Raw genomic sequence first — 24,076 nt, forward strand, 5'->3', positions numbered from 1 at the left:
CTTCTTGGTTTGGAAATCAGTATTTACATAAATTAATCCTGAACCTATAAAATTGGCAGATACTCTTTGCAATGAATTCTAAACTTCCCAGGGAAAATACCCTCTCTCTCTTCTTTTGGAGCAGGGGCATTTAGCCAACCAACACCCTGCATGCATGTATGCATGCTCCACTATGCCTGAATTACCAGGAGCAAGAGACTCAGCCTAGCTAGACAAGAAATCTATAGCTGTATATAAATAAAAGGCTGTATATAAATAAAAAGCTTAATTTATTTCTGCATTACAAATGTTGGTTTGCTGTGGTGGCACTCTCCATCTACCTAATGAGAAAGCCACAATACTGTCTAGCAAATGGGCACTGGACTGATTGGTCATGCATGCCTTTGCTGCCAATATTGCTGTAATTGCTGTGTGCAGTTTGGTATAAGCTTAAGTCTAAAATATCAGGGATCCAACATTGCCTGGAAAAGAGGAGATAGGATACTCATCTTCAAATATCTAAAGGGCTGTCACATGGGAAGATGGAGCAAGCTTATTTTCTCCTGCTCTGGAGACTAGGCCGCAAACCAATGGCTTCAAGTTACCAGAAAGGAGATTCCAACTAACATCAGGAAGAACTTTCCGATGGCAAGAGCTGTTTGGCAGTGGAACAGACTCCCTTGGAAGGGGGTGGACTCTCCTTCATTGAATGTTTTAAAGCAGAGGTTGGATGGCCATCTGTCATGGATGCTTTAACTGAGATTCCTGCATTGCAAGGGGTTGGACTAGATGACCCTTGGGATCCCGTTCAACCGTACAATTCTATGATTCTATGTGTATTCTGTATATATTTCAAAGGGTTGGTTTTAGCATAAAACATCCTTAATATGAGACTACTATCAGCAGCAGCTTGTATGATTTGGGCTGCTATATAGTACAGGTAATTTGCAACTTATGCACATATAACTTGTGTGCATTCAGCTTTATGCACTTAGCAATTTGAAATAAAGGGGGGGGGGCATAAAGGCTGGCATCCGGGGGGGGGGGGACCTTTGGCAATTCCATCCGCCACTGAACCAAATGAATGTCTTTTGACTATATGTGATTTTGTCTTTATGTGTTCTCCCCAGAACATGACCCCTGGGCAAGTTGAGATGCCTGTATTCATAGACATGGACACAAAAAGCTCACCTCTTGAATGAGCCCTATCCTGTTGAATGTCTCTCCATGCATTGTGGCTATTTATCATCATTATTCATTGTTTATTATTTCATAAAATTTACATGCCGCTTGATTGTAAAAACAAACCTCAAAGCAGTTTACAAAAGATAAAACAGTAGAATCAAGAAAAAATTACAACTGTACTTTAAAACATACAAAAGTTAAAATATTAAAATAGTTCTGGGTCTCTAAACAGGAATGTTTTTAGCAGGTGCCAAAAAGAGAACAGTGAAGGTGCCTGCTAAAACACATTTAATGCATGTTCTTATAGCTCTCTCAACCACCCCACACTATATTTGCAAATTACTATAGGAAACAGGATCAATATTTCATCTCTAAATCAGCCATGCATAAGCCAGAATTAGTTATCAAGAGGCATTTTTATACTTGTAGGATCCTCTACCATGAAGAGTTGTTTAAACATCTTTTGAAAGTTTTATAAAGCACAGCTCAACCAGTTGGAAGTACTGTAATCATGCAACCAGTTGTCTGTCTGGTGTGAATCACACCACACAAATCAGGTATGTTATATACCCTTTACTTCCATGATTATGTTCTTCCTTAAAAGCCCTCAGCACACCATGTACATGAACCATAGGCAGTCTACAGAGCTTTTCATTTGTGCCAACCTCTGGTGAAACAAAGGCCAAACAGGCTATTGTTTGGATTTTTAATATGTTTCCCATTGTCCTGTTTTTACTACATCCAATATAACAACTTGAACTGCTTCAGTCAGTTATCATCTTGACACAAGTTCAATCCAACACCCAGATTTAGACAAAAATGCAACTTTGTGATGGCTTGACATAGGGTAGTAAGCTTTTTCAGCTAGAGCAGCCCTCTTTGGCAACCCTCTGGGGACTGCATCCAGTGGTGGTCATGCACCACACAAATCACACACATATATGGGTATGCATACACCACACACATGCACACAGATTCCCCTCCAGGCAATGGAGCTTGAAAACATTATTTTAACTTTTCCCCAGCCTAACTGCTGGCAGGAAGGTGCTCTTCCTGGATAATGAAGCTGGGGAGGGTGGGTTAACCATTCCCTTTCCCCTACAACAATGAGGCTTGAAAAAGTTTCATTCTGCTGGAAGACAGGACTTACTGGTTTCAGAAGAGTCCTAAACCAGTAGAATGAAACTCACTGATAAATTCTAGTTCAGCAATTTCACACCTGAGTGTCCCTTTGTTGTTCTTTTGTTGGAGAATGGTGACTTGAGATCAGTGGCAGAGGGTCTTGGGATACTGAAATGTTGCGATTTCTGAATATTGCCATCTTTTATATCAATTGTATGCCCATGTTTTCTTTCAAAAACTAACTTGTTTGTCATAGGTAGGGAGCAGAAAGGCATTGTTGGCAGGTTATGGCCTATATCAACTTGGATACAAGCAGGTGAATGAGCTAATAGTGTAGCAGATATTATCTGAGGGAAACAATGCTGGGGTTTGTTTCTATTTGGTGGCCTATCTTTGCTGCAGAATATCAATTTTAGAATAGAGTGCTGTCTGTAAGAACTCTCCTTGCAGTGGGTTCTTGGTTTCTAGGATAATTGTTTGATATCTTGGCTTAATAACAATCCATCATTTGCCAAGTTCAGGAACAGCAACAAACTTATGTCTGTTAATAACAAGAATAGAAACTTAAACTTATCCTTGTGAGCTAGGTGGAGGGAGGGATGTTCTCTTGAAGAGAATACACACAAGCAGCCCTCAGATTAGGCTCCGTTTGAATTCCAAGAATACTAGTTTTCTAGAAAAAGCATAAAGCAATTTTCAACTCCATTGGGTAGATCAGATCTATTGAGAATGCTATCAGAGAAGTAAGGCTTTTTAAAAAAATTATAACCTCATGCCATTTATCATGTATCTATTTTGAATGGCCTATATTACAGCAAATATAATTTAAAAATCAATCATTCACAGAAATTTTATGTTAGGACAACGCAACCCCACAACATAAAATAATTTTTAGGTGGGAAAAAAGGCATAATGTACACAAAACTTTCCAAAGAAAGCAATAGAGAGAAATAGGTAATATAGGGAAACATTTTCCCCCATTGTTAGAATTTTGTGGTACCCACTACTAGATTTTAAAACTTAAAACTTGTTTATTCAAAATTTACATTAGAAATCACAATGCATGCCTCTCACCTACTGATAGACAGGAAAGAGGCAGGACGCTAACCATAATTTCTATAGATATGCTACATAGGAAACCACTTTACAGATTGACAGATAAAGAAGACAGCATAGCCAAGCACAAATCTTAGGTGCCCTCTTAAATGTCCTGGTAGCCACACCTCTGAATGCTCTCAAAACTTTTATTAAGCAGCTTACTAAATGGGTCTCTCCTTGGTTTTGCAAAAAAAAAGCATTTTAAAAAGTTTCAGACACAGTAAAACACATGGCAGTACTTTTAATGGGCCCATCTAAGATGCAGAAAACGTCGGCTGATCCAAAATGGGGCAAGCTTGTTTACCGGGACTGGCCAATACAATCAACCTATTACTTTGCCATCTGTACAGGCTTATAGTCAGTTTCCAGGCCCAATTTAAAGCCCTGCTGTTAACTTTTAAAGCTCTAAGCCAGCACTTCCCAACTGGCGGTCTGTGGACTGCAGGGGGTCCGTGGCACCATTCACACGAGGAAAAGCACCACAGAGATATCGAACTTTTCAAAAGTCCATGGCTTTGGCTTTTGAAAAACACGGGGACTGTCGTACTTGGGAACCACTGCTCTAAGCAATGCTCGAGGACAGGATACCTGAAGAGATTACCTCTCGCATGCCTGAGATCAGGACGCCCCTGAGGGGAACTTCTGCCCCTTGTGAAGCAGCCGCGAGATAACCGTTGCCAAGGATGGCGCGGGCGCCGCCCGGCGGCTTAAGGCTCTTCCGCCTGCGGCGTCGGGGTTCCAGGAGGCGCGCGAGAGCGAGCTCTGCCCTGAGTCCGTTACCCCGGTTTGCAAAGCGCAGGCCGCGCACATGGAACCCGGACGCCGCCAGTTGCGCCTTAAGGATCGCAGAGCTAGAATGGGGAGGGGGGGGGAGAGAGAAGGAAGCTGTGTGGGATGGGACAGGAGGCACGCGGGCGCTCGAAGCCGCCGCCGCCGCCACCACAGGTAGCCCCTCCCTCTTCTCTGCCGCTTCCCCAGCTCCGGCCCCGCCTCATTAGGCGGAGGGGGTGGCGGTGGGGGGAAGAGATGGAGGGGGCCGCGGCCGGCGTAATGCTGCGAAGAGGAAACGAGGGGACGCTCCCAGGCGGCAGAGGCGGTGGCAGCGGCGCCCGGCGGGGTCACGAACTCTGACCTTTCGGCACAAGACTCCCGTTCACCCCCCCGCCCAGAAAATAATAATAACAACAACAACAGAGCGGCTCTCCTTTCCTCCCCCCCTTCTCTGCTCCGTGCAGGGCAAGACGTTAACCCCTCCGGTGCCGCTGCCTCCGCCTGCCTTTATTCCCCCCCTCACCCCACTCGAGGGGCCCGCAGGGTGGGGGGGCAACCCAGGCCTGGCCAGAGACCCGTTGCGAGGCAGCCACCGCCGGGCTTGCTTGGCGCCAAACCCTGAGGTAAATGAGCTTCCTTATTCTAGCGGGTCGCGGCGCGCTTCGGGCTCGGAGGGGCGACGGTTCTCTCGAGGCGGAGAGGGAGGCGCCGAAACGGGCGGGCGGGTGTGTGTGTGCTGGCGGAGATCGGCGGGCTTCGGGCGCTGCGCCGTTTCCTTTCCCGGGGTCTGCCGTGGCCGCGGTGCCGCGAAAACTGCACCGGCTCCGAGTGAGGGAGAAAAGAAGATGGAGTCTGAGCGGGCGGAGGCAGTGGCTTGAACCCGACCCTTTTACCTTTGCCACCGGGAGGGCGGAGGGGAGGGGGCGGCGGGTATTTTGCATACGGGGCAGCCCGTCGCCATCTTAAGCGGACTCTTCCCCCCACCCTACTACCACCACCCGCTTCTCTCCCGCTCTGGGCTGCCGCTTGCCACGCTCTGGGTGCCCGCGACCGTGCCCGACCAGTTACGGGCGAAGGAACGTTAGGGAAGGCGGGGAGACTAATGGCGGAGCTTTTGGACTTGGCTACCTGCCAACTCCGCCATCTTGTGCTTCAAGAGCCTTTTTCTCCTTATCTCTCCTTCCCCCCCCTCCGCAACTTTAATTGGGGGGCGGAGGGGGGAAGTGGCCTGAAGGGCGGTCGCATTGGCCAATTATACCCGTTGTGGCAGTGGGAGGGCGGGCTTTCCTTTCCGCTGGTGACGAGAGCCGATTGGTTGGGAGAATGCGCGAAAAGGGGTTCTGTGGAGGGCGACGCTATACCCCTCGTCAAAGCTTTCGTTCCTGCCATCGTAGTTCCTGGCTGAATTAATCCCCGTTTTTCACAAAAAACGTTGAACAACAGTATCCTGTGGGAACGCAAGGTTTAGGAATGTTTCTCTTGCCTTTAGCAACTTCAAGAACACCGTTATAATTGCGTGTCACAGCTCAGACTACAATCGTAATCTCGTTTACCTACGAGCAAGCGCCACTGAATTCAGCTGGACTTGCTTCTGAGTAGGATTGTGCTCTTAGCCTGTCCCCACTAACAGAAATTTACCAAATTTTGCATCTGTGTTTCTGGAATGTATAAATTGTCACATCCTGAAGCCTGTGATGTGTACTTAAAAATAATACTTTGTTGCAAATATGTTTCAAATACACATTTTGAAAATGATTTTAGTATGTCACACAAAACCACAGAAAAATTCAGGAAAACTGATGCAAAGCATATGTTCCACAAAAGGTAACCAGTCACTAGTTTAAAAACAGGTCAACCCAAGCTGTCAATATTTAGCGGGAGGGGTCCAGTCACCGGACATTTGGGTTTGCACAATTAAAGTGGATTAAAACTCTCGGACACAACAAATGCACTTTTAAAACCCTCGTTTTTTGCAGTTAGAAAAGTGACATGGAGATGCACTAAGAAGAGTGGGGTAAATTGTTGATGTGCAACCTCACAAGCAAATAAGAATGAAGACTCGTACTGTAGTCTTAAAACTTTCCAGCAAACAAACCTGAACAACTGCTTAATGAATAGACCTTACTTACAAATAAACTTTGTGTAATCAAATGAGGATGAATGCTCAATAAACAAATCATCTTGAGGAGCTCATGGGCCACAACTATACACTGAATGTCCTTTATTCCTTTAACCCAGGTGTAGCCAACATAGTTTCCTCCATATAACTCTCATCAGCCCCAGCCAGTATAGGAGTGTTAGTCCAGCAATATCTGGGGGTACAACATTGGCTATCCCTACTTCAACCAAATGTAATTTGTAAGTTTAGATCATTACTATTACTATAATTTGTTTTCCAGTTCCATTAGTGATGACACTAGTAGGGTTGCCATATTTCAGAATGTATGTGAACTGCCCTGAGACCTCCGGGTGTAGGGCGGTATATAAATGTATAGGGCAGTATATAAATAAATTCAATAAATAAACAAATAAAACAAATGAGTTTTTTAAAGGGATAATTGCTCTTAGTCCTGCTGGACCCATTTCTCCTTGTTGCATTGCCTAGATGGAATGAAAGCAAGAGGAGAAGAATGTGACTGTTTCTTCAGATTATGGTTGCTCTGTTTTGTTTGCATCCTTTCTCTCTGGGGTGATGGGGAGAATTTGGTCCAACTTCTTGCCAGCACAGCTGCTGCAGGGAGGATTGTACCAAGAGAATGTGCACAAGAAGATGTGGTGATGTTTACCAATCTAAATTATTATGCTGCTGACCTGTGCCACCTGTCCATCTTGCACTACACCTCTTCTTCAGTGGGAGGTGGTTGTGTTGCTTTCATCACTCCTGGCAACAACACAGCACAGTGGAAGAGGACATCCTAAAGAGGTGGTGGGGGCTGCAATTCAGCAATGGTCACAGCACTGGTGTTTTGGCATCTGTAGGAAATAGTTTTGGGAAGAGGATTGGCCTTTAGCTAGAATGCATATATAAATGTTAGTTCCCATTCTACTTTTGGAATACTCTGTCACTTAAGAGTGACCAAACTCAGGTGCACCACTTTACTCTTCTGTCTAAATGAGTGGCTGCCATTCATTCCTATCTCTCCCTGTAGCACACAGCTTCAGCATGTTTTGTGTCAGTTCCCGCATGGTGGTGAAGTCTAGAATAACCAACCTATGTGAACTTAATCTGCATCCTCCAGTACTTTCCAGGATCGCCTGGAACATGCAACAGTTTAGTGACAGATGTGTGGGTCCTTGGTAAGCAGAATAATGTGGAAAAGGTTCACTGTGTATGATGCAGAAAAGTGTGTTGTGCCTGCCTCCATGGGATCCTGTAATATACAGGCCTGTGTTCTGGCTTTCTTTCCTCTTTACAAAGTACAATGATAGGCATTTTCTTAGTTGCTTTATAATAAGTGAAATCCTAAGATAATTTGCAATTTCAGTGGTGTGAAAAGATCTGGAAATCAGCTTGTTCTTTTAGTTCTATATAGTTAAGTCACTTTATAGTTCCCATTATCCCACCAAAAACAGTTGGATACACCTGCATTTCCTCAAAGCTATGTGAAAGCAAGAAGTGTTCAGTCCTCTGTTGCGGTAAGCATGGAAGCTAGGAAGCATAGTTTCTTTGGCCTTGCTAAGCAGCTAGTGACGGCTTGCAAAAGCAGATAATGAATACTACTGGTTGTTTCTTTCTGAACTAGGTGGAGATGGTTATTTCATGAAAGTGGCAAATGTTTTCTTATTTCATCAATCTGATAAAATTAACACTATTTCACAAACTGAACACAGGATTTGGTTATTTCACAATAACCAACAATATTAATGCCTATTCAAAGGTGCTTAGATTTTGGTTGGGAGGAAAGCTCTGAATGAGCTGGGAGATACTCAATGGACGAGATAATATTTCTAAACAGATGTGAGTGTCTCCCATGGTGGCATGAGCTGTGAATCTGTCAGGGGTCTGTCTCTTGCTTGGCATAAGAGACATATCTGCAGTGTGTGAAGAACTTGAAAGAGATGAGGGGCCTCTCCATGTTGTGCTCATCCACAAATACAATTACTAATAAGAGATTCCTGGTCCTTTTGGCAACCTGGTGATGGCATATATGGAGCTCAGTACCTCTTTTATTTTTAAAAATGTTATTTTTACTTTTTTCATGAATAAAGCAATTTAATGAATGTAACATAAAATCACTGTTTTATAATGAAACGTTTGAAACTGTGTTCAGTACTATCACGGGGGTGTATACTGTACTATATTTAATTGTTCTTAGTAATAAAATGGCAAAAGCTTTAATTTTTCTGTTGCTGATAGAAGTTATTGGCATCTCTCCAAAAAGGTTCTCTAATGATCCTCCTTCACCATGACAACCAATATGGAGGTGCTGGCTCAGCAGATAGTGGAGACACAGCAGGTGGCTGAGGTGAGTGAAGGATGATATTACAGTAACTCTTGACTGGTTTTTAAAAAGAAAATATAATTGTCTATTGTTTACAGATGGTCAGATCTAAAGTGGATTTTTTTCATAAAATGCTGGTTATTCCACTTGAAAATATAAAGCGATATTTTTCAATCCCCATGTTTTGTACTGAACTTCATTTGTATATAACAAAATGTCCACCAGGAGAGCAGAGGGTAATGCCCTTCTCCACCTTCTAATGACAGCTTGTCATACAGTGCTGCTGGGTGAAAAAAATGCGGGGTCGCACTTAATTCTGCAGCCATCCCCCTATATCCTGCATAGTCCTAGCAGCCTGGCTGAAGGGCCTAGATGAGACCTGTAGGCATGTGCAAGTCTTTGAACATGTCCAATGTGGCTTCTGCTGCTTCATCCATATAGATATTTCTTATGCTTTTAAGCAGATCTATTTGCTGTTAGGTAAAGGTAATGGACCCCTGACCATTAGGTCCAGTTGTGACCAACTCTGGGGTTGCGGCGCTCATCTCGCTTTCTTGGCCAAGGGAGCCAGCGTACAGCTTCCGGGTCATGTGGCCAGCATGACTAAGCCACTTCTGGCGAACCAGAGCAGCGCACGGAAACGCCGTTTACCTTCCCGCCTTGCTGTTAGCTGTGAACTAATCTATGTTTTTCTGATTAGTGTAATCTCATATCATCCACTTGTACCATCCCAGCCAACACATTTTTTATTTCTGCACCAGGCTTCTAACTTATAATAACATACAGGAACTGTTTACAGAATGGGTGTTAAGTGATTGTGTATTTCTGTCAAGGAGGTCATAGATTATGCTGTTGATAAGTAGTTGCCCATTGTCTATCAAGCCTGCATTGTAGAGTTCTATTTCATTTATGCATCCTTTGCATACAGTAAGCCCTCAACTTAAGTGGGGGTTATGTTCTGGGGATCGTGCCTAAAGCCAACATTGTGTATAGTCAAAACCCATTAGGTTCAATGGTGGGTACGATTGCCAAAGTCATTTTCCCTGGAGCCCTGCCCCATTTATTTATTTATTTATTTATGCATGCATGCATGCATGCATGCCATGCACATAAAGCTGAATGCACACAAGTTAAATGTGTGTAGGTTGTGGGCTTACTCTATCTTTTAAAAATGGCCAGGAGCCTTATCATCTTCATCTAGTGAAAATACTGCCTTCATTTTTCCCAGATTTAAATCCAGTGACCGTATCTTAAGGCTAGATGACTGTATATTAATAAAGATTATATCCCAGTTTTTTTAATCTGTATTTGAAATTAAAGTTTGTTAAAATTTAATGAAATATTCCTTGAAGTAAATATAAGTAGAGTCATGGTGTTAAAATGTTATTGGTATTTTTTGTGACATAGTCACATTGTTCAACTAGTTTCCTCTGTTGCACAATATAGTTATTGTAGTCCTTTGTTTTATCAGTAGCATTGCAACATCTACTTTTTACATTTGGGTTTTCTGTCTTGTGTTTAACATTGTCATATACAGTAGTGCATTTTTTGTTTCTAGGTTTTTACTCTTCAATATCACTAGCCAAGCTGTCCAGTTAACTGAGTTAATTCTGAAATAGTCTTCAGTTCAGAATAACCAAATACATCTATAGACATTATTTTTTCTGATTAGCAAAATACCCATGAAATTATTGGAATGTATGTTATATTTGCTTATTTGCATTACTGGAGGAGAATGACATTGAGTGGGCACTAGGACACCACCAGGTGAACGTTGTTGTATGCCATTCATTTGAAGAGAAAGAAAATGTTAACCTTTAGGGTGAGAACAGATTTATCTACTTGCTCCTCATGTAACAAGGACCCTCTATTCCTAGGTGAAATATTGTACTCAAACCTCTATATATCCTATGGCTAAAGAGGCAACATATATTGGCTTCACATAGTCTGCCATTATTTGTGGTTGCCATACTCCTCTTTCTTCCCTTGAGTCCTCTGGCACACACAGAAAAATCAGGGGAGTCTGATTTAATCCATAGTGCGGAAGAGGGGCAAGAGATTGGTTTCTCAGTTGGCACAGTGAAATACACCCCTGAAAACGTGCAGGGAACTTGGAGTTTTGCATTGAGCATGTGGGAGAGGGATTGTCACCAATGGTGATCTATGACCTTTCCATTCCTGTCAGTTTCCAAACTATGCCTATCCTAACTAGCAGTAAGGTGCTTGAAAATAGGAAGGCGGACAGACTCAGACACAAATGAGCATAAACGTTACGTGGATTGGGGTTTTGCTTGGAAAGGATGGTCTTGTTAGCTGCTGAAGTACCGTAGTTGGTCTAATAATACAGTAATTTGCCCAGTGCTGGGGGGAAGCATTGCAGTTCAGCACAAAGCATGTCACTGAAAGTGCCATCTTTAATTTAACCACTTTCTGAACAATAATAACCTGACGCTATGCATAAATTTATGCAGTGAAAGTATATTGCATATAATTTTTTGTAATGTCATGGTTTCAGCACTTTAAAAAAGCTGAATCAACATAATGTGGTCCCCGCCCACCTTTTCAGAAGTTTCTGTGATTTTCGAAAATTTTAGTGTGTTGTGTTAATTTACAAGACTTATAGTTATCTAGTTGTTGTTGTTGCTCCTCCAGAGAATTAAAATGGTAGCTTTAATTCTTCTAACACTTACCATGAAATTAATGGATTTATCATTATGTGCATTAAAACTGATTCCAGGGCAAAATATTTGATGGGTGCACAAGAATGTAGTGTTTGTTTAGCTATATTAAGTTAATGAACTGTAAAGATAAAATATGTCCCATAGGGAACAAAATAGTTTCCTTTTTTCATTTTACTGGTCTGAAAATTATTCAAGAGCTGGACAAATTATTTTCTCTTGAATTTTGCTACTTTGTAGTTTGTATTGAGCAGTAGTAGTTGGGCACAGGGGAGACAAAGAGAAGGAAAAGCTTTGTAACCTGGGTACATCTCCCCCAGTGAAATTAATTGTATTATTAGACAAACTGCTTCAGCAGCTGGCAAAACAGCAGGAACACGTCGATTCTGCTTCCTTGGTTACAGGGAGTGATAGTGTACTTGACCTTCAGAGGAGCAGGGTCATAGAGAGGGCATTTTTAAACAATTCTGTCTGGTTTTGTGATTGGAATCTTTATAAATGGAGCTCGGATACAAACATTTGAGAACAGACTAAAACTGATCTCTTCGTTCCTCTTCGATTGTTTTGGCCAAAGAGCTTTGCTGAAGAAAAATGTAAATAAAGCTGCAGAAGGATTTGACACTGTAAGTACTAGAGTCTGTACAGTATCAAGCGAGAGGCTCCAGGAAGCAAATGATTCAAAGGTTATTGAAGATGGGAGTGTTGTTATTTTTAATAAGAAACATTTATGTTAAATGTATAGTCCGTTCACTTTGCTTATCTAATCCTTGTAAATGTTTTAACTTAACAGCAATTTTAAGTAAGAGTGTATTGCTAATACTGCTCCTAGTTTAAATTGATTTAAAATTCAGAATATTCTAATTTCACAGTAATGGCCATTTATCTGGAAGCTGACTTCTAATTAATAGTTTGAATAATTAGCACTACTTGTTCTCTTTAAAGAGTATGTACAGTATTTTAGCACAGAATTTTAATCCACAGTTTATAGCAGTTTCTACAACAAGCGTATTAAGATTTAGTTTGTATTTCCTAAACTAGAATATACTGCCTTTTGCTCAACAGAAATGAAGGGTTATTACAGGTTAAAATTTCAGAGTAGGAATAAATCTGATACCAAGTAAACTGTTTACCTACCTATTGCCAAATGCTGCAGATGACTAACCTTTTTCTGACCTGTGTATAAAGGTGAGATTTAAAGAGAAACCAGTGGGTACTGACTGTAATAGTTGTAGAACTACAGAGATATAGGATTCAAAATAAATTAGTTAGAACATGTTGGGTAGCTTTAAAAGTGGAGTTAAATATTTAAAGTTAAATGTCCCTTTTTTACATAATGCAGCATCTTCTCAACATTTGCTATATTTTGTCGGTGTCAGAAATGCAAAGTTAGCTTTTAAACAGAAAGCTCTTGCATTGTGCTTTTGAACTTTCCTTATGGATAACAATAGCATTCTGCAAGTCTTATACCATTTTATTGTGTGGGTGATAGCTAATGTTAGTCATACACAGAGTAACATTGATTACTGGGGGGGGGGGCTGTTCTGAGTATGACATTATTGGATATCACCTGTTTATTTACATAGCTGGTCTGTTTCATCTAAGATCTGTAGGCAGTACAGCACCAAGGACCAAGCTGAGGAGCTGCAAACCACTTGTATATTTCCTTTGTGTTTACCTATTTAACACATTTTGCATAGAATTTTAATATGGTGGCTTTGTGTGCTTTCCCCATGATACTCCCTGTAGCTGCAAGACTACAAGTGACATTCTGAGGATATTTTTCTTGGGAAATAATAATTAGTTAATTGTGTTCTTAATGTAAAAAATAATTAGTAACCAGATAACACTATTGCATGTGTTTCATATTAAAATATTCCTTTGTATTTATTTTTATTTATGCACTGTTTAATTACAATAGTCTCAATGTGGTGTAAAAGGAACACAATACTATATAAACAAACATTGGTTAAAACTATAAAAATAAAATTAATTCAAAATACCTTCCAGGTACAAAAAGGAAAGCCTCCAGTAGGCACCGGAAGTTAAGAAGGGAGGGAACCTGTCTTACCTCAGTTGGAAGGGAGTTCCATAAAATGGGCCCACAATTCTGAATGCATGGCTGCTAGTAGATACAAGCTGTGTATACAAGCTATGGTGGATCACTGGCAGTGACTCCCCCAAATACCTTAGTGGTGTCTTCAAGAAATAACGGATCAGGTAGTCCTTGAGGAATCCTGGACCCAAGGTATTAAGGGCATTGTAAATTAACACAAGAAGCTTGAACCTGGATAGGGATTGTTTTGTCTTTACATGCTTTTTGTTCTGTAGAATTTATATTTGCTTAAGGGAACAGTTGTGAAAGTAAGAAATTCTGTTTGTCTTGTGTGTGAAAGGACACTGAGCAAGATCACTTATTTGATGATAAGTGGCCAGAACTTTCTGTTTGGTCAACTGCTAGATGCATATTCCGAATTTGCAAAATAATAGCTACAAAATGCTTTATATTGTCATATTTGTAAGACTCGTCTGAGGAGTCTCTCTCTGTGTGTCTCTCTCATTCTTTCTTTTGCCCAAGATTCTCTTACATAGAAAAAAATGGTTCTATCACAATGGCTCAGTTGAGATGCAGTACCAAGTTGTTGTTTGGCATTATATACACAAGTCTTGGTCTTGCATGCTCCCTTCTCCTTATGCTATCCCTGACTTTGGCTGCAGTCCTATCTATACCCACTTCTTTGGGAATAAACCTCATTGAACTCAATAGGATTTACTCCTGAATACATCTGTACAGGAGTGTGCTATTAGTCATGAACATCTGAACTAAGCAGGCGATGGAAAGAATCTGAGCATGCTGTGGAGGAGGGAGTGCATGATTCTGAGGCTCAATTACTTTCGTATGGTGAAAGAAAGCAGGCTGCAACTACAGATGGTTGAAGGGTTGGACCCATCACTGATGCCAGAAGCTACATTTACCAGAGGCTTGTTTGCACAACCTAAGCAATAACCCTTAGTGCCCATTTTTTCTTTCTCCCATAAAAGTGAATGACTGCCATTAGTGCCTAGCAGAGCAGGAGTAAACTGCTGCAATTGCACACCAATGTGATGGTGAATGGCCTGGCCTCCACTGACAGGGATCCCATAGAGAGGTCTTTCATACACACATCTCAGGTATCACTCAAATATTTGACTTTTTCTTTGCCTGCCGCACATTATACTTATGCTTCTATTTTAAATTAAGATAAAAATTACCGTATTTTTTGCACCATAACACTCACTTTTTTCCTCCTAGAAAGTAAGGGGAAATGTCTGTGCGTGTTATGGAGGGAATGCCTACGGGTGGCATGCCTACGGATTTTCCTCCTCTAAAAACTGCGTGCGTGTTATGGTCGGGTGCGTGTTATAGAGCGAAAAATAAGGTAACAACTGTATATTGAACTCTTTTTATTTAACCCCCCCCCACTAATATCCTGCCTATGGTGGCTCACAAACATCAGTTAAGGCAATACACAGTTTGTAGAATAATTAAACAAGTGAGCAAAATAGCAGCTAAATTCATAGAAGGCAGAAAGAAACTAAATCAAACTAAAAATACAGCAAAACAAAAAATGGTATTTGCAGCACACCAAAACACTGGTAAAGATGGGGCAGTGTGAGCCTCCTGGAACTGGGAGTTGCACAGCCCAGCTGTGCAGTTGAAAAGGCCCCTCTCATGCCCTGACCACTTAGTCTTCAGTGGCAAGTGGATGCAAAGCAGGGCCTCTGATGAATATGGCAAGCAGACTCATGTTGGAGCAAAACTATCCTTCGTGTATCCTGGTTTCAACCATTGGTGGGGAACCCCTGGCCCCTTTTCAATCTCGCCCATTTCCTATAAGGATATTATGCTTGTGGAGGATCATTTGCACAAAAGGGCCTTTCCCCACTAAATTGCTGCAAACGGGGATTTCGTGGGTAGCAGCTGAGGAGCGATGGGTTAATCCTCCCTTTTCCACACTGTGCTACTCCATCCTCAGCCAAGTGATAACCAGCACTTTGAATTGTGGTCAGAAATGAACTGGTACCCAATGCTGATTGAACAGTATGAAAAGTATTTGTGCTGAAAAACGGGCCCGCAACAAAACTCTGGCTTCCAAATTTTGTATCAGCTGAAGTTCCTGAACAGTTTTCAGAAGCAACTTTCTATAGAGTTTATGTGACCAACGTTAGATCTGCTTTTTACAGAAAACAGTTGGTACATCTCCTGAAGCTATGCAAGGGCCCTCTTTCCCACAGCCAGTTAGTAGTCCCGAGAGGCTGTTGAAGAGGCTTCCAAAAAAATCTAGTACTGAAACAAAAAATCTAGTACTGTACAGATACAAAAATTATCCTAATGGAGCCAGAGTAATTGAGGCAACATTTCCTGCCATCAAACTAGTTCTTCCTTGTTGTATATGGTGACAGCCCCATCAAAATCCTCGGAGGCAAGGCGGGCAAGCTGAGCAACTGGATTGTAATGGAAGCAGTCTTCCCTTGCTGGCAGTTGCCAGGCAGCAGGTCCTCTGAGGCAAAGGACCAAATAAACAAATCAAAATGCAGATAACTCAGATTTATAACCCAGGTCATAGGTGTGTAATTGCAAGAAAAAAGAGGTAGATTTCAGTGACAAAAACACGCCAACCTGTAAGGTGCAGTGGCTGTGTTTGCATGTCACACAGTGGTTTAGCAAAACTTGCACAAGCAGGAAGAAGCATAGTTCTAAGTTGCCTTGTTTTGAATTTGACCATATTTAGCTTGTGGGGTGGAGAGAATAACTGGGGGAGGGAAGGAGTGTTGTCCCTGTCAATCTTCTGAGAGGGAGACTTCAAGTCCTTATTCCTTTCCCTGCTGGACTCTATAATGTTAAAAGGAACAGGCTTAAGGCTGACTTCCAGCCCTGAACCTAAGCATTTTATAGCTATATAAGGTGAGCAGGATGTTTCTGGAAACTGGTAGCCATTTTCCTTCCACCACTCCTAATACCTCCCCATATTGTGGTGGGAGGGGGATTTCTTTTAATGCCACAACACACATTCATGAGAACCTAATCCCCACCTTCAGAGTCCTATAAGCTGTTTGCATCTCAACCTGGCCAATTCCTCCTCCCATTCCTTTTCTTTTTTTCGCCTCAGCTGACAACATCCATATGCCATTCAAATGAGCTCAGGGTTCTGGAAAGAAGTAAACATAGACCATTTAGGCTGCTGGTGTATTATCTGGAGAATCAGAATAATGTTTTATATAATTCTACATACTCAAGGAGCCCCCTGAGTATGCAGAACCATTGTTGTTATTTTTATATGCCCCAATTCATTGCCAAAAGGATAGTCACTGAACCACCCAAGTTCAGTATTAGAAGAAACAAGTGGATTTGCAACACAGTGCCGCAATCTATCCTTACCTCCGAAGTGGAGTGCTGCTGTCCTGGGCTCCATATACAGCCAGGAACAAGAGTCTTGCAGTCCTCTTCAGGTCTCTTGGGCAAAGGGCTCAAGGGTGGGAAAGGGCCTCCTCCAGGCCTTCTCCAAATACTCCATATACAGGGCTGCCTGCTCCAAATCCGAACCTCCATTTTCTTTCCTCTTCTCCCACAAACAACAGATGTTCCAACATTCTGTGTCTTAACTGCTTCCAGTCTCAGTAACTTCTGGTTCCGTTGGTCCTCCCTTCTCCCCCTTCTGTTGATACAAACTGTTGTTTGCATTTTGTAACCTTGCAGGCATTTTTGTTACTTCAAATAAATAGACAAACAAACTTCTGCTTATTGAGGAAGCCCTCATCTAGAAACCACTCCTTTATTTTTAAATGACCCTATTTCATTTTCAGGCACTCGAGCGTCTGAGTTCACTGTTACAGAGTGTGATCATGATGATTCAATATTTGGTTGGTTGTAGAAGGAAACTTCTAACTTTCCTTTCAAAAATGGAAATGTCTGTGAATGTTTTTTTTTAAATGCCCAAACAATCAGTACTACCCCATATTTAATTTTGTATATGATTTCTGGTGATCAGTGCAACACTTACTACCTTAACACTAGACAAGTAGCATCTTATCTATAGTCCTAAACTGGGGCATCCGATTTCATGGCTGATCATCCTGTTAGAGGAAGTGTTAGTCCTTTGGGTATGGGAGTATTAGTGAATTGTTTCAGATAAACATTTCCTGCTGGAAGTACTTAGTATTTGAGTTTTAACCATTTTCACAATTGTGTTTGCCATGCATTAAATCAGTTTTTAAATTATTCAATATAGGTGCAAACCGTACAGACAACATTATCTGAATCTCCAGTGATGACCAGCCCTTCCCAACGCATCCAGATAATCTCCACAGATTCTTCAGTAGCTTCACCACAGCGCATTCAGGTATAAGGGTTTTCCCACCTGTGAATTTGGTTATATCATCTGACTTTTCTCTCTAGCTGCTAAAACTGTATTTTCAATCATAAAGCAATTTTATTTTAAAAGAATCATAGTAGGAAGGGATCTTGAGGGTCATCTAGTCCAACTCCCAGCAATGCAGGAATCTCAGCTGAAGCATCCATGACAGATAGCCATCCAACCTCTGCTTATAAACCTCCAGTGAAGGTCCACCACCTTCCAAAGGACTCGGTTCCACTGTCGAACAGCTTTCACCATCAGAAAGTTCTTCCTGATATTTAATCTGAATCTCCTTTTTTGTAACTTGAAGCCATTGTTTCGGGTCCTAGTCTCTGGAACAGGAGAAAACAAGCTTACTCCAACTTCCATGTGACAGCCCTTTAGATATTTGAAGATGGCTATCATGCCTCCTATTCCAGCTGAGCATACAATTCTCTCAGCCGTTCCTCATAAAGGCTTGGTTTCCAGACTTTGATCATCTTGGTCGCCCTCCTCTACACTTGTTATGGCTTGTCAATATCCTTCTTAAATTGTAGTGTCCAGAACTGGACAAAGTTTTCTAGATGTGGTCTGACCAAGGCAGAAGTGTGTGTTACTATGACTTCCCTTGATCTGGAGCTAGACTTCTGTTGAAGCAACCTAGAATAGCATTAGCGTTTTATTTTGCTGCTGCATCACACTGTTGACTTGTGTTAGGCTTGTGGTCTACTAAGACCCGTAGATTCTTTTCACATGGCAAGCCAGGTGTCCCCTATTTTTGTGCAGCTGGTTCTTTCTGCCTAAGAGCAGAACCTTACATTTGTCCATATTGGAATTAATTTTGTTTGTTTGGGCCCAGTTATCCAATCTGTTGAGGTCATCTTGAATTCCAATTCTGTCTTCTGTAGCATTTGCTACCCCTCCCAGTTTGGTGTCATCTGCAAATTTGATGAACATGCCCTCAATTCCTTCATCCAAGTCATTTATAAAGACATTGAACAACAATGGGTCCAGGACAGAATCCTGTGGCTCCCACTTGTTACTTTTTTCCAGGATGATGAGAAGCCATCAGTGAGTATTCTTTGGGTTTGGTCAGTTAACCAACTACAAATCCACCTAACAGTAATCTTGTCCAGCCCACATTTTATCAGCTTCTCCACAAGAATATCATGGGGGACTTTGTCAAATGTCTTCAGTTTAGCTTTGAGGTCTTTGACAGTTATGTCACTGTTGTTGTTTCCCCGCCCCTACATTTTTTACCCAAATGCTCTCAATCTGCCTTGCATGTGCCAAGTCATGGATTTCTTCACAAGCGTACACTACACAAAATGCTACCCCTCACCCCTTCCTATTTGGTCTATTCCTTTTGAATAGGTTACACCCCTCAATTTCTGCATTGCAGCCAAGTGTCTCATCCCACTAGGTTTCACTAATGTTTATTAGCTCATATTTGCCATCCTGTATTAAGAGCTCAAATTCACCTTGTTTCCCATTCTCTGTGCAGTAGTCTAGAGACAAGTGAAACCATGTGTCATTCCCTCCAGCTGTTTTCTTCTTATAGTTTCCTGCCCTTTGACAGGTTGCTATAGCACCACCTCAGTTTCCTGTGCGTCAGTGAAGCTGCTATCCCCAGTACCAGCTGTTCTCTTGTCGTCTGTACTATTGTCTCCCTCCCCCTCAAGTTTTAGTTTAAATCTCTCCTGATCAGATTCACAAGATTCTTAGCAAGCACATTCTTGCCAACCACCATAAGGTGCAATCCATCTCTTGCCAGAAGTCCTCCTTCAACAAAGTGGAGACTGTGGTACAAGAATTCAAACCTTTCCTGATGACACCACATGTGCAGCCAGTGGTTTACTTCCAGTTTTTTCTTACTGGGCCACAACCTTCAACAGGAAGGAAAACCAGAAAAAACACCTGAGCCCCAAGGCCCGTCAGCTTCCTACCCAGAGTCTCATAGTCCCTTGTTATACATCAAGGGTGTGTTGATACTAGCAGTATTGTTTGTACCCACATGAATCATCAGGAAAGGGTTGAGGTCAGTAGGCTTTATAAGACGTCTCTGTTGCATCGTGAATCTTTGCATCTGAAAGACAGCACACCTCCTGTTAGCTCCGCACACTACTCTCTCAGTCCCCTTCAGTAGGGAATCACCATTACACCTCTCTTCCTCATCTGAGGAGTGACAGGAATTCTTCTGTACATTGTACCTTACATAGCCACCTCAAGTACTGAGGTCTGCAACTGCTGTCCTTGCTCCTTTGGTCCAGAATCAGTGTCCAAGATGGGGGCATGTAATCAATTTTTCAGCTCCAGTGACAGAGCATGGCTCCTGACAGTCCTACTTCTGTATGTCCTATTCCTCCAGTGGTTCGTCTTATGCATTGGACAGTCTTCTTCCTTCCTAGGGGCACCCCTCACTGCATTACTGTTCCAGGACTGTCCACTCTGCTCTATCAAGAAATTTCTCATCTTGCCCAATAACTCAAGTGTGAGTTACAGTATCTCTGCAGGTGTGAGTTTTCTTGGTTCAGGTGTAGTTTTGCACATTCTCAGGCAGGAAGACAAGCATGGCACAGATGTTGCAGGCCACTGCAGGAGCTTTTTTGCCATCCATGTCTTTTGATCCTAGATCTTCTATGTGTTCAGTTTCATCCTTAGTAAGAAGACAGTATTACTAATAGTTATTGCTTAACAACTGCCAGATTTTGTTTCATTATTGGAACTGTATTTTATGTTTACATCTTGCCACAAAAATTATTCTTGCTTATTTGTGCACTGTGGATGGTGTGTGCATTGGGTGGAATCCAGTTGGTCCTTCTAGCCCTGTTGTTCCAACATTAGTATCTGCTAATGGAGACGGGGAGGCCAGTTTCATCCTCTCTATTGCAGTCCAGCACCCCCCACCCCCCAAAAAAAACTTGTTTGGGAGGGTTTGGAGACCCTTCAAAACAAATTTTCAGGGGGAATTGTGGGCTGTAGTGGGGAGAGAAAACATACAAAAATAGTCTCTTCTACTGATCCACTTCTTCCTGGATCAGAAGTCTTTGCACTTGTGCAAATGCACCAATTGGATGTAGCCAATTCATATTCCATACTGATTTGCATTCTGAGTTGTCACATACATAACATGTACATAAAAGTTTTTACTTCTTCTATACCCTTTTGTGGCTTAACTGTGCATATAACCTAGCAATGGAGGGAAAACATCACTTTATGAAGTTATAGAATATGATTCTAATAAATTGTTAAATCTCACATGATAAAATATTTCCATTTTTGTTATAGATTGTCACAGATCAGCAAACAGGGCAGAAAATCCAAATAGTAACAGCAGTGGACTCATCAGTCTCCCCAAAGCAGCAGTTTATATTGGCTAGTCCAGACGGAACAGGAACAGGAAAAGTGATATTGGCTGCACCTGAGGCTTCTAATACCAAGCAACTTATCTTTACCACCACAGATAACATTGTGCCAGGCAGAATACAGGTAAACACAGCAATTAAATAAGGGTATATGTGTCAGCCATTAAGCAAAGGAAACGTTACATAGCTTATTAAAAATAAAATGTTTGTTTCATGGGATGATCTATGCAGTGAGTATAAGATGTATGCATGAAACAAAAGTAATCATATTCACCACAATAAATAAATATGAATGCTAAACAAAAAGAATTGTCTCTGAGAATGAGTTATGTGTTATATGAGGCAGAAGGTATATAGTTTTTCCTGGATTGTTATATATACTGATTCAATGGATATGCTTAATGGTCAGTTATAACATGTCTTGTTACAATCTGATTCATCTAAAATGATTTACTGTTGAAGAATTGCTTGTATTACCGTATTTTTCGCTCTATAGGACGCACTTTTTCCCCTCCAAAAATGAAGGGGAAATGTGTGTGCGTCCTATGGAGCGAATGCAGGCTCCCTGGCTTCAGCGATAGCAAGGCAAAGCCTCCGAAGCCTGCGCTCCGGAGGCTTTGCGTTGCTTCCGCTGAAGCCAGGAGAGTCTGCTCTTTGAGGCTGGCGGTGGGGAAAGCAGCGCTTCCCCCATCGCCAGCCCCAGAGGATGGGGGGCAGCAGGAAGGCGTGCGACGCCTTCCCGCTACTCTCCAACCCGGGTTTGAGGCTGGCGGTGGGGAAAGCAGCGCTTCCCCCATCGCCAGCCCCAGAGATTGGGGGGCAGCGGGAAGGCAGCGATGCCTTCCCGCTACTCTCCAACCCGGGTTGGAGGCTGGCGGTGGGGAAAGCAGCGCTTCCCCCATCGCCAGCCCCAGAGATTGGGGGGCAGCGGGAAGGCAGCGATGCCTTCCCGCTACTCTCCAACCCGGGTTGGAGGCTGGCGGTGGGGAAAGCAGGGCTTCCCCCATCGCCAGCCCCAGAGGATGGGGGGCAGCAGGAAGGCGCGCAACGCCTTCCCGCTACTCTCCAACCCGGCTTCGAGGCTGGCGGTGGGGAAAAAAGCGCTTCCCCCATCGCCAGCCCCAGAGATTGGGGGGCAGCGGGAAGGCAGCGATGCCTTCCCGCTACTCTCCAACCCGGGTTGGAGGCTGGCGGTGGGGAAAGCAGCGCTTCCCCCATCGCCAGCCCCAGAGATTGGGGGGCAGCGGGAAGGCAGCGATGCCTTCCCGCTACTCTCCAACCCGGGTTGGAGGCTGGCGGTGGGGAAAGCAGCGCTTCCCCCATCGCCAGCCCCAGAGATTGGGGGGCAGCGGGAAGGCAGCGATGCCTTCCCGCTACTCACCAACCCGGGTTGGAGGCTGGCGGTGGGGAAAGCAGCGCTTCCCCCATCGCCAGCCCCAGAGATTGGGGGGCAGCGGGAAGGCGTGCGACGCCTTCCCGCTACTCTCCAACCCGGGTTTGAGGCTGGCGGTGGGGAAAGCAGCGCTTCCCCCATCGCCAGCCCCAGAGATTGGGGGGCAGCGGGAAGGCGTGCGACGCCTTCCCGCTACTCTCCAACCCGGGTTTGAGGCTGGCGGTGGGGAAAGCAGCGCTTCCCCCATCGCCAGCCCCAGAGATTGGGGGGCAGCGGGAAGGCGTGCGACGCCTTCCCGCTACTCTCCAACCCTCCTGTGGGCTTTTGGGGGAGATGGGGGAATTCCCCCACCTCCCGCAAAAGCAGGCAAAAGCCAGGCGCTCTTTAAAGGGGCTCCGTGGCTTCTGCTGGCTTTTCTAGGAGGTGGGGGAATTCCCCCACCTCCTAGAAAAGCCCGCAGGAGCCGCGCACCCTTTAAAGAGCGAGCGGCTCTTGGGGGCTTTTCCCCAAGGAGGGAGAAGGGACTGACTGGCCGAGTCAGTCCCTTCTCCCTCCTGCGGGCTTTTGCGGGAGATGGGGGAATTCCCCCACCTCCCGCAAAAGCAGGCAAAAGCCGTGCGCTCTTTAAAGGGGCTGCACGGCTTTGCTGGCTTTTCTAGGAATTCCCCCACCTCCTAGAAAAGCCCGCAGGAGCCGCACAGCCTTTAAAGAGCGAGCGGTTCTTGGGGGCTTTTCCCCAAGGAGGGAGAAGGGACTGACGGGCCGTTTCAGTCCCTTCTCCCTCCTGGTCGAAAAGCCCGCAGGAGTCACGCGGGGCTCCTGTGGGCTTTTGCGGGAGGTGGGGGAATTCTGCCACCTCCCGCAAAAGCAGGGAGAAGGTCTTGGAGTAGCGCACAGGCTGCGTGCAGCCTGTCCACTGCTCCCAGAGCTGGGGGGGGGGGGAATCATATTTTTTCCTTGATTTCCCCCCCTGAAAACTACGTGCGTCCTATGGTCCGGTGCGTCCAATCGTGCGAAAAATACGGTATCTGAAAAAAATGTAAGTGCTGTGACAGTTGAGGTGGCTACTGATCAGCTCCTTGCAGGGTTATTTACTTAATTATACAATAATTTATATCCTGCTTCTTCACTCAAAGTGGCTAACAAAATATAAAAACAAACACAATAATAAAACAAACCATAATTAAAACAAGTTACCAAAAAACTAAGGCAAAAAACAGCTTGAGAGAACAAGAGCAATGAGAGCCAGAACAATAAATTAAGTAACAAGCAAGTCAAAAGGTTTGAAAAGACATCTTCAAAATACTGGCAGAATGCAAATGGGATGTTATTTTGGGTCAGGGAATTCCAGGTGCTGCCACAGAGAAAACTCTTGTACATTGTCACAGAACAGCTGGTCTTAAAGGATAGGGTAATTCACATGGGAAGAGTGGGTGTTTCAGGTAGTTTGATTCTAAACCGTTTAGAGCTTTAAGGATAACTGGCACCTTGAATTGCACTCAGAAATGAAGGGGCAGCCGGGGCAGCTGATACAGTAAGACACCAGTTTGCCCCGTGAATATTTTATTGGCAGCATTCAGCACCAATTAAATTGAATTGAATTTTTCAAGGGTAGCTCCACATAGAGCATGTTACAGTAGTCCAGTCAATATGCGACTAATGCATGTTGGAC

At 43.4% G+C, this 24,076-nt stretch overlaps 1 protein-coding gene across 5 annotated transcripts in view; it reads left to right on the plus strand.

The window, feature by feature from the left end:
* The first annotated feature begins 4,389 nt into the window (after positions 1-4,389).
* Positions 4,390-24,076, plus strand: part of NR2C2 (nuclear receptor subfamily 2 group C member 2) — a 35,449-nt gene continuing 15,762 nt past the window's right edge. For 3 of the 5 annotated variants that reach the window (XM_053378067.1, XM_053378069.1, XM_053378071.1), the window contains exons 1-4: positions 4,690-4,778; positions 8,538-8,621; positions 17,542-17,652; positions 20,935-21,135. In XM_053378067.1, coding sequence (XP_053234042.1) covers positions 8,562-8,621; positions 17,542-17,652; positions 20,935-21,135 — 372 coding nt within the window. In that variant the 5' untranslated portion in view covers positions 4,690-4,778; positions 8,538-8,561. Of the gene's footprint in view, positions 4,779-8,512; positions 8,622-17,541; positions 17,653-20,934; positions 21,136-24,076 lie in introns of all 5 variants that reach the window. The other 2 variants (XM_053378068.1, XM_053378070.1) reach the window with 2 other exon arrangements.

This window comes from Podarcis raffonei, chromosome 2, assembly GCF_027172205.1.
Source record: "Podarcis raffonei isolate rPodRaf1 chromosome 2, rPodRaf1.pri, whole genome shotgun sequence".
In the NCBI taxonomy this organism is placed as follows: Eukaryota; Metazoa; Chordata; class Lepidosauria; order Squamata; family Lacertidae; genus Podarcis; species Podarcis raffonei.